The sequence below is a fragment of the Lycorma delicatula genome, chromosome 2 (assembly GCF_047948215.1).
Source record: "Lycorma delicatula isolate Av1 chromosome 2, ASM4794821v1, whole genome shotgun sequence".
Lineage (NCBI taxonomy): Eukaryota > Metazoa > Arthropoda > Insecta > Hemiptera > Fulgoridae > Lycorma > Lycorma delicatula.
Window position 1 is genome coordinate 219,644,912 of NC_134456.1, and position 15,057 is coordinate 219,659,968.

The following is a 15,057-nucleotide window of genomic DNA, read 5'->3' on the forward strand; positions in this document are numbered from 1 at the left end:
AAAATAATATATATATTTCAATATATTTATCATAAAAATATTTTGTGTATCAATTTAGTACATTTGTTTTAATATCACAAGACTGCTACAATTTTTGACTGATTTTACTCCAAGTTAAATGCGTTATTAGAACTTTAAGTATCATAAAATATCTAGAGACACTTTGAAAGAATAGTAAATGATTTAGACCTAACAATGATTCATTCATTCACATTTCTCGTATCACAATGGCATTTCTCTCTTTACGGAGGATTTATATAAATTTTTTTAAGTTAGATTATCAACCCAGGTCTACAATCTACAAGCCTCATATAGATATGTATGAAAGAGATCACAAACTTGTCATGTACCCTTAAATACATAATTGTGCCCCTGTAAAGTACGAAGATATTGGATCATGGAGATAGTGGACAGAGATAAGCATTAGAGACTCTTAGACCAGTTTACAGTAAAAGTGATAGTGATGTATGTATTGACATTACTAAAATGGGCTAAATGTTGTACTAAAATGGGCTTCCTGATGTCATCTTTGAAACCTAAGTAAACATGCTTTCCTGGGTGGAATGATGAATGTAAGAAAGCACTTCAAGATCGTTTTTGGCTCCACAGTAATTAATTGTCAACTAATTACTGAGTGTCCTACTTGATAGTAGTTGGTTTTGATATAAAGGCACTTTTTCATTGACCATTCGAAGAATCAAAGTGTTTATCTTAACTTCATGTTGTTTGTCTTACCAGCTCTACAGTTGTAGAACTGTTGAATAAGGATTCTAGATGACATTGACATTAGCATGTACTTCCTGTTTCATTCCATGTTACCTCCTATACTTAAGTTACATTTTGGAGAAACATTAAAATCAGTGACTGTTTCATCTACTTTAAGAAAATTACAGTGTGCACTGAAATGACACTTCCTGGAATCAATAATATTTGCCCATTGATCACCTTTCAAATTCTGTGTTAAGCATTTTCTATATATTTACAACAAAATTTTTTAGTTATGTATTTTTCCAAAGCTATGTTATGAGGCTATCAAGATCTCAGTAAGATAAGTCTATCACCTACTGTTACTAATCTACATCTCATGTTATTTCTAATGAGTTATTTAAACTAATAAAAAGAATGGTAATCCACAGATCAATGTGGTCTCGTTAGAAAACACATACATATTAGTGGGTGACATTAAAGATGTTGTGCACATAAGGTTGACATGTAAGTTTCTCACTTCATCCAGTATATCCCTTATTAGGTAAGTCACAATTATGTAACTATTATCTAACCAAAGTCAGTTCATGAATGTGACAAACCATTAGGTTTATCCTGATATTCTTATAAGGATATGACCTTAGTGAAAAATAATGAAAAAAGTTCCCATAAACATGGGCCTGGAAACATGTTTTTGAGGTACGACTAGTGAAAGATTTCATCTGGATTTCAGCTCTTCTAATAAAAAGAAGTCCTACTGTAATTTTTGGGACCCAAATTAAATAGCAAAGTTGGTGGTTTCTTATGTAATTTGAACTAGGAAATAGAGAAAAACAGGTCTCAGAACTGTAACTCCAGTAAAGTACTAACTTCAGTGTCGAAAAACAATTTTTTTAAATGTTTGTAGTAGAATAGCTTTGTTAAATGACTAATAAATGTGGAAAATTTGGTAACAAAATTTTTAGAGAATTTTATTCTGACAAAATTAATGTAAACACAACTAATAAAAAGTACAAATAAAAACTTTTAAAAATTAGTTTTCTATTGAACCAAAACAGATGAAAAATAAACAAAAAAATTGTATTATTATTTCTGAACCTAATAAAAATTATTCTTAATATAGTAAAACAAAAAAATAAAATACATGAAATTGTATATGGTAATAAAATAACAAACCCCACTTGCAGTAATTGTTCTAAATTCCCTCGTTCACAATGTATACAGCACTCTGCCCAACGTAAAATATTTCCGGTGGCTTTCAGAATCATTTTGTATAAATTCAGTAGCATTTCATATTTTAATGAGTAACTCTTCTTTAGTATAACTTTTTGTTGGTGTACTATTTCATATGGCTCCAAACGAAGTAATCTAGTGGAGTTGAATGTGGTGGTCCAATTCAGTTTAAGAAATTATTATTCAAGTGATTTCTAGCAACTAAAGAAAAATTGCACCATCATGCTAGAAAAATATTTGCAGTTTAGTTTGTAAAGGTACTTCCTCCAAAAGAACCAGCAAACTATTTTTCAAGAGATGAGCATATGCATCTCCTGTAAGGTATTCATTAAAAACAAATGGTTCCAGAATCTTGTCATAAGTAATGCCACACCAAACATTAATGTGAAATCTATTTTGGAAACTAGTTTCATGGTACCATGTGGATTGTTTTCTCTCCATTCATGACTAACTTTAGAATTGAAAACTCAGTTTCTCATAAAAGTGGCTTCACAGTAAATAAAATTGAATTTACCTTAACAGCATTGTCAAGAAGCCAATGAAAGAAGTTTAAATGCAAGGGGGTAATCTGTTGGCTGTAAATTTTGAACCTCTGCAGGCAGAAAGGATAAATATTTTCTTTCCATAGAATGTACTGCACTTTGTTTTTTGATATACCAGTGTGACATGAAATTCGCCTTTGTACTCGTGCCTGGATTATGCTGAATCAAAAATAAATGTCTGTTTTTTGCTATTTTCTGCTAGTATTGCTTACATGTATAATAATTATTTTTAAATATTTCTAAAGTAACATACATTTCAATTTAGTTTTTTATGTAATTATTTTATTTTACCTCTGTAACTTATTGAATATACACAGCTGAAATATTGTTTTATACATTTTATATTTATTTTTAGCAATTAGTGTTTTTGTTTTTAAAATGAATGTTTATTAGGTACAAAAATAATACAATTTTCTATCTATTTTTCATCAATTTTGCTTCAATAAAAAACTAATTTTTAAATGTTTTTATTTACTTTTTATTGGCTGTATTTACATTTACTTAATCAGAATTAAGTTTTCTACAAGTTTTGTTACTATATCTTTTGCATTTATTAGTCATTTAACAAAGCTATTATACTACAAACCTAAAAAAAAACTTATTTTTCGACACCGAATTTAGTGTTTTGCTGGAGTTACAGTTCTGGACTGTTTTATCCTATTTCCCAGCTCAGACTACTAAGAACCACCAATTTTACTCCTTAATTTGGGTCCCAAAAATTACAGTATTGCTTCTTTTAACTTGAAAATGATGCATTTCCATATCTATGTTTATATGAACATTTTTCATTAATTTCACCACTAGAACATGTCCTAAAAGTTTCTCTGTGGGACACTGTATATAAATATTACATGAACACATATGAATAAGAATTATATGAAAACACACACTGTATTTCTAGCAAATATAACATTTTATCAATGCCCTCTTTTTACATTTTCATCACTTTTCACTGAAACAAAATTTTGTTATTGAGCTCAGATTATCAACTCCTTAAATAACAACAAGGTTCACTGTTATACAAAATATTATTAAGCATGTTAACTTTTAAAACTTAACTTCACTGTCACTCATCAAGGAGATCTATTAGACTAAACAATCCATTGCAAAAATTCAGAACATTCACTTGCAGGTAGTTACTCATATTTACTTCAAATAAGAAAGTCGGCAATTTGAAAGACTCCATATTGTAGATCATCAAGATTAACATTGACAGATCTGTTGAAATTTTCTGAATGTCCTTATTTCATGCTACATTTCTGACAGTCAGTCATAAAAATAAATTGTTTTTCTCAAAATAGACTAAGTGTATGCAAAAATAGATATTTGCAGAATTGCACTTGAGGTGTCAATACTTACCAACTAAGACATGTTTAAGTCCTCCAATACATTTATTACCCTTTTCGGGGATTCTATTGAAACTCTCTGAATGCATGCCACCCACCCATATGCTTCCATTTAACACATTGAAGGATCATCTTACTTGGTAAGTACCTGCAATGTATTGAAAATGTATGACATGTTCACATTTTATAATTTTTTTTATTTGTTTTTGTAAAGGTTATTTTTTCCCTACAACTACTTTTGCCGCTCTGGGAAAATACCCAGTTTGCCCATACCTAGATCTGGGCTTGTTACACTAGTAACCAAGTATTGTAAAGTTATTTGTATTTAAGAATACAAATTATTAATATTTTATTAGAGCTGTCTATAGTGACAGCAACTACTAACCTAATTGCATATGTTATCAACCAACTGAAGTGCATCAGTGTATGTGTTATTACTCAAAAATTAACTAACTTTTTTAGTGTGAATAGTACTAGTGCTGATGGTACAATCTACCCTCATTTGCCTCACCTTTTCGTACACTTAATTACACAGAACTTGGATTATTCATTCTTTTATTATTTTTATTAATTGTTTAAAGTTTATTTTTTATAAAGTAATACATCATGTTTTCTTTTTTTTTCACTTAACTTATTTCTGAACTATATTAATGTAATGTGTTAAAATCTTTATTTTTTTCTGTTTATACTTTGTGTGTTTTCAGAGTGCTGAATATATTATTGATATTAATAACTCTGGAAGTGTCCCACTTATGTATGAATGGAACATTAGAAGTTATATTCCTATAACAGTAGAGAAGAAAAATGTGTGGAAAGAAAATTGTGCTTCTTTATTATCTATCGGAACCAGTAGACCGAAATCATTTCCTAAATTTAATGCAAAATCAGTTGACAGACCTATGACAGCTCAAACAATTAGACACAGGTCATCTACTCTCAGAGGCCCTAGACCAATATCAAGTTCAGGTTTGGATTTTTTATTTCTTCAAATACTATGTTTTGTGAGCAGAAGTTTCCCTTTTTCTCTTTTCTTAACTTTTTTTTTTATATTATGGGATCTAGTATATGAGTTCTGACTTAAAAGATAAGAGTATAGAATATATACTATATAATAATAAACATTAACATTATACAGTAAACATAAAAATTGTTTGATGTTTATTTGTGGTTTACTTATTACTAACTCAGGAGTTTGATGGAAAAAGGAGACTAGTTTAGTAATGTATTTTTTAACTAAGATATTTGTTGAACTTGCATGATTTTGCCTTTAGGTACACTAAATGTTGTACCTGTATTTCTTATTTAAAAGATGCAGTCACATTTAAAAGTTGCATTCACAACTTATATGGTGTATTAATGATTGAACATTTATTAAATTCAGATTTTAATCTGTTTTTAATTTCTACCTTTATTTTTTGCCAAGGGCAAACTCAAAATAGTGCAGTTTATATTTTTTGGATCTCCATTTTCTTCTATTTTTATCAATTTTTATTTGTATACAAATTCTATAAATTGTTTTATAAATTATTGTTTTATATTAATTATATAGTATTTATTATATGTTACAGCATCATTAATAACAATAACACCTAATGTAGTTACAAAAAAAGATAGTACTTCTTCTGAACATGACTACGAAGCATGTGTTTTCTCTGTATCACCTACCAGAGGAACAATAGACCCTTTGGGAAGTGAAAAGTTTGTATTTAAGTTTACTCCCTTGCAATTACTTCATTATACAGCTAAATTTGTTATGATGTGAGTATACTTATAATCAAATTTATTATTAAAAAATCAACTAATAGTGGAAATTACTGTAAGTTTAAAAATATAATATTATATTAGGAATTTTTTATTATGCTTTTATACAATTTTTTGTATTTATATCTAGAAATAAATTTCTTACATACACTATGAGAAGTTATCTCTAAAGTAAAGACCATTTCATTGTAAAAAAATTTATTCTGAAAACTTTATAAATATTTTTTATTTCTCTTAAACTACATACTCTATTTAATTGCCACATGAATTAAGACATTTATCGTAGTGATACACCAGCTTCAATATACCCTCATCATATTCTTCTGCTGCCAGTCCATTTAACCACTGATTAACAGCATTTTTAAGTTCATTGTTGCCTACGAATTGCTTACCACTCAAAAATTCTTTCAATTTCCCAATCAAATTGTAATTAGAAGGTGCTAAGTCTGGACCATAAGGTGGGTGATCGTAAATTTCCCATCCAAATGTTCTCAATAAATCACATGTTGGACCTGCTACATGTGGACATACATTATCATGCAGCAGGATGACACTGTCGGTCAGCCATCCATATCACCGATTTTGAATGGTGCACCCTAACTTACGTATAGTTTTGCTGTATGCTTCTGCAATTATAGTCATTCCACGTGGCATGAAATCAATCACAGTATGCCAAACCGATCCCAAAAGACTGTGGCTGTCAGTTTGCATCCTAACGGCTGCGACTTGCCCTTTGTCAGTCAGATTGATGATCGAGGATGCCACCATTCACTTGACTGGTATTTTCTCTCTGATGTGTAATACAAAATCCATGTTTCGTCGCTGGTAACGATTGAATTAAGGAACTTATCACCTTTTCCTGTGTAGCACATCAAAAATTTCAAAACAGATCCAATTCACATTTTTTTTGTGATGTTAACATAACATCACAAGACGTGCACAAACCTTTCTGAAGCCTAAATGGTCATGAACAGCATCCAAAAACAGCTCTTGAGGAAAAAGAAAATCAGGGAAAAGAAGGGCCAGTTGGAAATCATTGAGCAATGATCTTTCTCATTTAATCATCGGCACATTTCAACAAGTCCTCGGTGTGCCTCCTCAAATGTTTTTCATCACGCACATTAATTCTGTTATTTCTAAACCTTTCATACAATTTTTGGACGTTTCTTTTACTCATTACATTATCACCGTACATAGCAACCAACTGCCTATGAATTTCAGCTGGCTTAACGTTTTGATGGTTTAAAAAACGTTTGACTCCATATATTTCGCAGTCGGCAGCAACATCGATTTCCCTACTCATTTTATAACATAATAACTCTCATGTAATCAAAGATACTACAACGCAACAACTTACAGACAACAATGCAGTGTGTACATTACTAGCGTGGCCATGAATGACACAGATTCGCCAAACTTAAGGAGTGGTCTTTACTTTAGAGATGTCTCGTGTAAACGTACAGATTTCTTTTTGATTCTTTAATATAATAGCCACTGTACTTTGATTTTTAATTAACTGAATCGCCAAACATGATAATTGAACATAACTCATAAAGTTGAAAATGTAAAAATAGCTTAAATGCTGATTTAAACCACCTTCTTGGACAGGTTGCCTGAATCCATCCTTGAATAAAAGGTTGGATAAAATGCAAACTTGTGTAAGAAAAATAGATATAGAAAATTTTGTAAAAATTTTCTACGCTTATTTTTCTTAAAATTATCAGAAATGTAAATATTTTTTTGAAAATAAAGGTAAATTAGGTATTACTATTTTTTGGCTTTTAAATTAACTTATTAAGATAGTAAAATCTTGTTTTGATATTTTTAGAAGAAACACGCATATTGAAAGATACAACACAAATGATTCTTTTCATCCTCTGATACCTAAAATTTAATGGAGATATAATGGATAAGCATTTAATGGATTGGTTTTCAGGGCAATGTGGGTAACACCTTGGTCTGGATGTGTTTCTATTAAAAGATCATGATATTTCTGGCTTTCAGATTAAATTCTGTCTTGTCTAACCTTATAGAAAGGATGATTATCTGGGTGCGGTGCTTGTCCAAGTGGAAAATTAAGTAGTTTAGATATTTTTAAGCTTACTTTAACTTTCTACCTTACAGAATGTTATAAAACTTAGTCAACAATTTGTTTTATTTTAATTTTACAAACACTGGAATAAAAATATTTTTTTTTACTGTTTCATGACAATTTCTGTATTTAGTCATGTAATTCATGCACTTTTTTATCAACTTTTTTTTTAAAGTAGCTGCGTGATTTATGCAAAAAAATTATTTTACTTATGTTTATAATGAAACTAAAATGTGATAATCCGTGAGAAAATGATATCTATCAGACTGAATATTTCTGAATATGTTTTTAAAAATATTTTTTTTAAATTCAGTTGTGTGAATTACACAAGTAAATACAGTAGTTATTTATTTATTATTACTACTAACAGAAATACCCACCTGGGTGGGTGTACATTTGCTACCATAACCTAACTGTAAAAATGGTAAGTATTATACCCAAATGTTTTTGTAAAATTCAGTTTGTATTAATTGTTTTTATATGTAAGAGAACCATTTAAAAATTGGTAGGTGAGGCTATGTTCTCCCAGATGTAATTCATATTAAGATGGAATTACATTCCATCTCTTTCAATCATGGTCTATGATTAACTTTACAAGCAAGATTTTCAAAACTGGTACTGGGGCTGTTATGTAAAAAACAAAAAATAGATATGAAAGTACTGCATATTACAAATGGTGATTTGTATCAGTTTTTATTTTCACCTATTAAGTCATGACAACTCTGTGTTGAACGAAATATTTACATAAAAGTTAAATTTTAGATGTATGTATTTAAAAAATAATTAATTTTCTTAAATAATTTTTAAGAAAAAACAGAATAAAATTTTTTTATGCTACTTGTCATAATCAATACCATTGAATTTTTATTTTTACTCACCTTAAAAAATAAAAGTTTGATAAAGAATGTTTGCAAGATCCAAAATACTTATTTCCATTAGCTCTAGTCAAGAAATAATCAATTTCAAGTTTAATTATTAATTAAAAGCGAGGGATGGTAAAAAGGTCTTGTCCTCTTGTGACATCATTGAGATTCCTTTTTTTTTTGCTTGCTGATATTGCCACATAAACATGTGAAAAATGCCATACCTGACCAGGATTCAAATCCAAGACCTCCAGATGAAAGGCCAAGATGCTACCACCTACGCCACAGAGGCCGGCCTTTTGAAAATGAGGTTTGAATATCATAAGATTTTTTCCGTGTTAATGAAGATAAGTATAATGAACTTAATACCTTTGGGGAGAACAAAGCTTCAAACTTTCAGTATCATTTAGCTTTTTCTGGCCCCTAAGAAACATGACAATTTGAAAAGTATCTTTTCTTTGGAGCTGGGTACTTTGAAGAGCAAGAAGGCATGCATCCCTTTTGCCATGTGATTGAATTTTTTCCAGGTAAAACACTTCCTAGAAGTTATAAGATGTGCTCAAATATTGTAATATTTCATTGTTTATCAGGTTAGAAGGAGAGTAGAGACCTGCGGGAGTGCAAGAAAATCTCCCAGTCCTCTTCGACATCATGCAATAAATTTTTTAAGAGAAATTTTTTAATGCAGTATTTCAAATTTTTTATGGAATTAAAACAAGGGTGATTCCTTCCAGGAATTAACCTTGTTAAAATTTGTTCATCTTTTAAACTTTATTGATAGTATGCTTTTGATTCCATACAATCAAATCAAGAGTTTGATGGGTATGATAGTTTTCTTACTCCAGACATTATTTTTTAACTATAAATCATTAATGTTAGCATGAAGTAACATATATAATATTGTTACTACCAAAGGGGACAAAATTGGGGGGGGGGGGGTTACAAGGTTTGCATAATTACTAAATAGCAAATGACCTCAGGAGGAATAATCTTTAAGGCAGTATAGAAATTTTTTATATCTATTAAATATTTCTTGAGAGATTTCCTGGACAATATCTCATGTAATATTACAGATGTAAGTGTATTTTAATTTGTTGTTAAAATATTATTTTGTTTTTTTTTTTATTTTACTTTAAATGTATATCAGGCTGTAGCTGGATATTGTTTGATGACATTTATTTCAATTTTTTTTTTAGATTTTACCTTTGATTTTGAATATGGACTGATGATTTAGTCATTGAAAAGTCTCATGTTGTACCATCATGAGAACTGATTAATCAAATAGAACTTATTATGAAAAGAGAGATTTCTTATTTATTTTAAATATACTATTTTATTGGTAGTAGTTAAAGTTTTTGCTGGGAAGTGTAATTTAATCCAATTGAACACTTCCTTGTATTTAGCATTACTAATTCATCTCCAGTTTTGTTTGTATCTGGTTTTTTTTCACTAAAACATCTTCCAGTCACTTGTGTGTGTGTGTGTGTGTGTGTGTGTGGGGGGGGGGTGCATGCATGCATGTGTGTACATGAACTTATGTGTATATTCTTATAAATATATCTATCTATTGTTAATTTGTTGCAGGCTGTCTCATAGTCCATTAAATAATAATAAATTAATAGTGGTTGAAGTATCAGGCATAGGTATAATGCCATTGTGCCATTTCATAATAAATGAAACAGATTGTTTATTAACTAGAACTTATCAACCTACAATGGAAATTGAACCACATACAAAGATCTTAGAGATTAGTGTTCTTGGAGTCGGTCTTCCAATTACAAAGTAATATCTTGTGTTGTAAAGTAATATTTAGAATGATAGAATACTTTTCAGGAATGGAGACAGCACCTTAAGTGTATTGTCTGTTTATAATTAACATGCTGAACAGAACACTTCCCATTAGTACAATTATAATAGTACTGACTGAGTCAAAGCACACCATATTAGTGTAGTTTTTTTGGATAACATAAACCCAAGTATTCCTAAGTTAACCACATAAGTTTGAAGTAATACAATCTACCAGAATGTTATCAAATGTAAAAGGAAAACTAATAAGTATTGGTAGAGCTACCTGAGGTTTCCTACATAATTGGTTTTCTTTATGATCAGCTGATATAAAAGACTAAAATCATTTGATAAATAGTGTTTATTTGTTAAAAAAAGATTTTAATTTAAAAAAAAATTATTAAGGTATGGTATGGTTTAGTATTAATCACAGTTGTACTGAAGGGGATCATTCCTTTTTGTTTTGGTTATGTTCATTTTCATTTGGTCCTCTTGCAGTATGCTGTACAGTATATTTTTTTAACACAAAATTAATCATTCTGATGTAAGACAATGTAAAATTGATTTTCCTGTCAGTTAAACTATTAGAAATTAATTCTCATACAGACAATTTGTTGACAATCTGGATGGGTTGGAATTGTAATGATTATCTATAACATGTATGTTTTGCTGATGTGTGTGTATATCTTCTGAAGATTGACAGTTAATCATGTTAATAATTAGTTCTGGTCAGGTACAAACCCTCACCCAACGGGTTGTCTAGTGGTTAAACTTGTCATCGCAAATCAGTTGATTTCAAAGTCAAGAGTTCTAAAGTTTAAATCCTAGTCAAGGCTTATTACTTTTATACGGATTTGAATACTAGATTTTGGATACTGATGTTCTTTGGTGGTTGAGGTTCAATTAAGCACACATCTCAGGAATTGTCAACCTAAGACTGTACAAGACTACACTTCATTTACATTCATACATATCATCCTCTGAGGTAATACCTTACAGTGGTTTCAGAGGCTAAACAGAGAAAGAAGAAAGAAAGCTACAAATCCTCACCAGTTTCGACTCATCATTCACAAATTCAAAATGTTTGGGTAGGGATTCACAGGAACTGGATCATTACATCATTTTTTTAACAATGGATATTAATGGACCTAAATATTTTAATATGTTAAAGAAAGATATTTTATCAGCAGCTGCAAACACCAATAAAATCCAAGCAGAAAAACCCCAAAAAGGATAGATGGGGTATGAGTGCATTATTAGTTAGAGAGATTTACTTATAATCAATGAGATTTTGAGTGCTCAATTTAATAGAAAATGAGTAGGTTGACGAGGAAATATTGAACAGCTGTCTAGTTCACCATACTTTTCACTTTGAGGTTTTTCTTTGGTCGTGACATCTACAAATCTAAGTCTATGTAGCCTGAAAAACTGAGAAAAAGAAATATAACTACATTTTTTGTAGTATCACTATGTATGCTGTGTAATGTTAGGAAAGCTTTTCAGCTATCTTCTTTCCTGGTGTTAGGAAAGTATGTGTTCAATGTTCAAACATTTGTTCTAAGAGAGGTAATATAACATACATTTATCGTACAATTTAAGATGTTACTAAAAAAAAAAGTAATTGATAAATAGTTAATTTTTATTCTTTTAATGCTTTTTTTAGGTTTTTATGTTGGTAAAATCAGCTTTGTTTAGTTGTCAGTGTGACTGATGTTTTTTTTATTGTATCAGCTGATTATCAAAAATCCCAGACAATACTGGAACCTTAAATAGCTTTTCTATTTTCACTGATTTTCCTTTTTACTTTTTTTAAACCTAAAGTTAAATAGTATTACTTCAAGCTCTGGCTAGCCACTACTTTTAACAAATTGATTTATTGAGCTTTCTAGTTTGTACCTTTGTTTGTTGTCTTTAAACAGAACTTTAAAAAATGTGCCAATGCTCTATCTTAATTTTTAATTTTTTTTAGTCCTTTCCCATCCTACTGGCTAAAACTATAGTTATTTTGGCCAAGTACATTCTATGAAAATTTTAATTTTTTGTTTAAATTGTATTAAAAGAAAATCTTAATGTGGGTTTATTTTTTGAGTATATCAAATAATTTTAGTTATTTATATTTACTAAAAAAATTTATATATATGAGGAAAGATTAAGATCTTAAGTGTTAAATAATGCTGCTATAAGGCTACAAAAGATATTTTTTTGAAAACTTGTCAGTTTTTAATCAGTTTTAGGCATGAATACCATCATGTGTAATCCTTTTTATGCATGTTCAGTCTCTTAAAACTGTACCTTTTTGTGCATGTTCTTTTAGCTTTCCCTCAGAAGTTATTCATAATTTTAAGCAATTTATTGCTTGTGTTTATCAGATGAAAATAACCCATCTGGTTCTTTGCCTTAAAAAAAATAAAATAAAGAGTGAAAATGTGAAGCCTGAGTGGAATTGAAAAACTTTAATATAAAAATTATAAAGAACTATACTTTGTGTAAAAACTATTAAAATATTATATAAATATTCATCAGTATGCATAATGGATGATTAGAATAAATACTTCTTTTCACACACCAAAATTGCTAATAACAGGCAATAATCATCTAACATTTCCTACATGCATTCTTTGATAAATAATAGCAGTTAAGACCTACACAAATTGTCTGAAATGCACTCAGTACTAAAAATTCAAACATTTATTTTAAATATCTGTAAAAACCTCCAGATTCTGCCATAATGAGTATATGGCATTGTAAGATACATTTAGAAGACATATTTATTTATTATTAGAAAAAGTAGTTGTCTAAACCCAATAATTGATGAATTCTGTTCAAGTGATATTTTTTTACTATTATTTATGACCTAGGCTATTTAAGAGAGATAACATTATTTAAATTAAATGTTGATTTGCTGTAATAATTTGTATCTAATTATTTCAGGAAATTTGATATTCTTAATCCTACTGCTAACATTTATAGTTTTGTATGGGAAAAATATCATCCATTTAAATTATCACAGTTCACATGTAATACAATCTCTGGTTACATTCAACCTGGAAAACAGATGGAGGTGAGAATATAGTATGTAAAAAAAAAACATATTGTGGTTTTAAAGCATATTCAAAGTTTTAAAGCTATCTCTTAACTTTGACTTACAGAAATGAATCCCAAATAAAATAAAAGAGAAACACATACAGCGTTTTTTTTACAAATGTTCAGTGTAAGCACATTTTCTTAGGCAGCACACATCCAACCAACAGGAGAATTTATCCCTTGCTTAAACCAGAATGTCTTATGTAATGGAAGCAACAGATGCTTCAGTTCTGAGCCCCAAATTAGGTAGATTAGTAGGTAGTAGAGGCACATACATAAGATCCTTTATAAAACTTGAAAGGAAAAATCACACGTGATCTCAGAACAGGTGACCTTGGAGGCTACTGCAAACAAGGTCTGCCATCAGGTCATTCTGACCAACCTATGGTTGGTGGTCATTCAACTGATCCCATACAGAGTTATGCCAATGAGGAGGCGCACCACCTTGTTGGCAAATAAAAATTCTCTGGTCCGTCTTGCAGTTGAGAGAGCCATGTATGGAGCATATCCAAATAAGTAAGTCCTATTATGTTTACTTTAGCGAAAAAGAAGGGCCTTTATACTTGCTGTTGGTATCAGACTGAAAACATTTAAAAGGGAGTAATAAAAGGGAATCCCTTTTATAGAGTTCATTTTGATTTTCTTCGCTGGTATGAATATTATGTGTTTTAACCTTTCCACTGAGATGAGATGTTGACACATCATTAAACATAATATGATCAAAAAAGTCATCATCATAATCCTGTAACATTTCAATCGTAAAGTAAGCAAGTACAGCACAGGTTCAAAGCCTTTACAGGCTTCAAAGCCTGTAAAAGCTGAAAATGCTGTATGAACTCATAAGTAAATGTTTCCTTCAAACATTCCACGCTGTCATCACTGGCATTTCTAGTCTGAGGCTGGCCTTCCTAACAAATTTTTTAGGACTACTCAGGAAAGGCTCTTTGACATGTTCAATATTTTCTTCAGACACCCTCAGTCATCCTATATACTCTTCATTTTACAATCTACTTCAAGCTTCCTTCTGGCACATTTTCTTGCTCTTTTGTCATAGTCAATTTTACAGATTGCATGATCCTTTTCGTATCCAGTGGAGTTATCATTATATTCATTAACAAGTCTGGTTCCAGTCATATTTGTTTTACTTATATTTCATTTGATGTCATATAAATGATCAAACTGCTTCTTACTCATCTGATTCTGAACTTTTTCATCTCGCAAACATATTTTTTTGTAGCACAATCTAAATAATGGGATTAAAAGATTTATTTAATGATAGATCATCATTAAAAGTTTTCTAAATATGAGATCTGATCAAAAAGTAATTAGCATTTTTTAATTGTGCGCATGTTTTATCTTGTCAATTGAAGTGATTGTTTTTTTTTAATATTGGTAGTACTGTCAATGACATGCATGATGTTAATTTTCAGCCATCTGCATGCTTGTTTGTTTGGCAACCAAAAAAGAAAGACATACTTTACTGCGTTCAGTTATTTTTTGGGTGGCAAAATGTCAGATCAGAAATTTTGCATTAAAAACAGAATTAAGTACAGCAAACTGTTTAAAATGTTAAAGAAGACCTTTGGCAACAATATTATGTCACAACTATAAGGTTATGAATAGTACAAGCACTTTCATGAAGGCCA

General features: G+C 30.0%; 1 protein-coding gene across 1 annotated transcript in view; it reads left to right on the plus strand.

Moving 5' to 3' along the window:
• Positions 1-10,328, plus strand: part of LOC142320069 (hydrocephalus-inducing protein homolog) — a 60,097-nt gene extending 49,769 nt beyond the window's left edge. Inside the window, exons 11-13 of the mRNA XM_075357745.1 lie at positions 4,531-4,792; positions 5,395-5,584; positions 10,127-10,328. Coding sequence (XP_075213860.1) covers positions 4,531-4,792; positions 5,395-5,584; positions 10,127-10,328 — 654 coding nt within the window. The remainder of the gene's footprint in view (positions 1-4,530; positions 4,793-5,394; positions 5,585-10,126) is intronic.
• Positions 10,329-15,057: the final 4,729 nt, after the last annotated feature.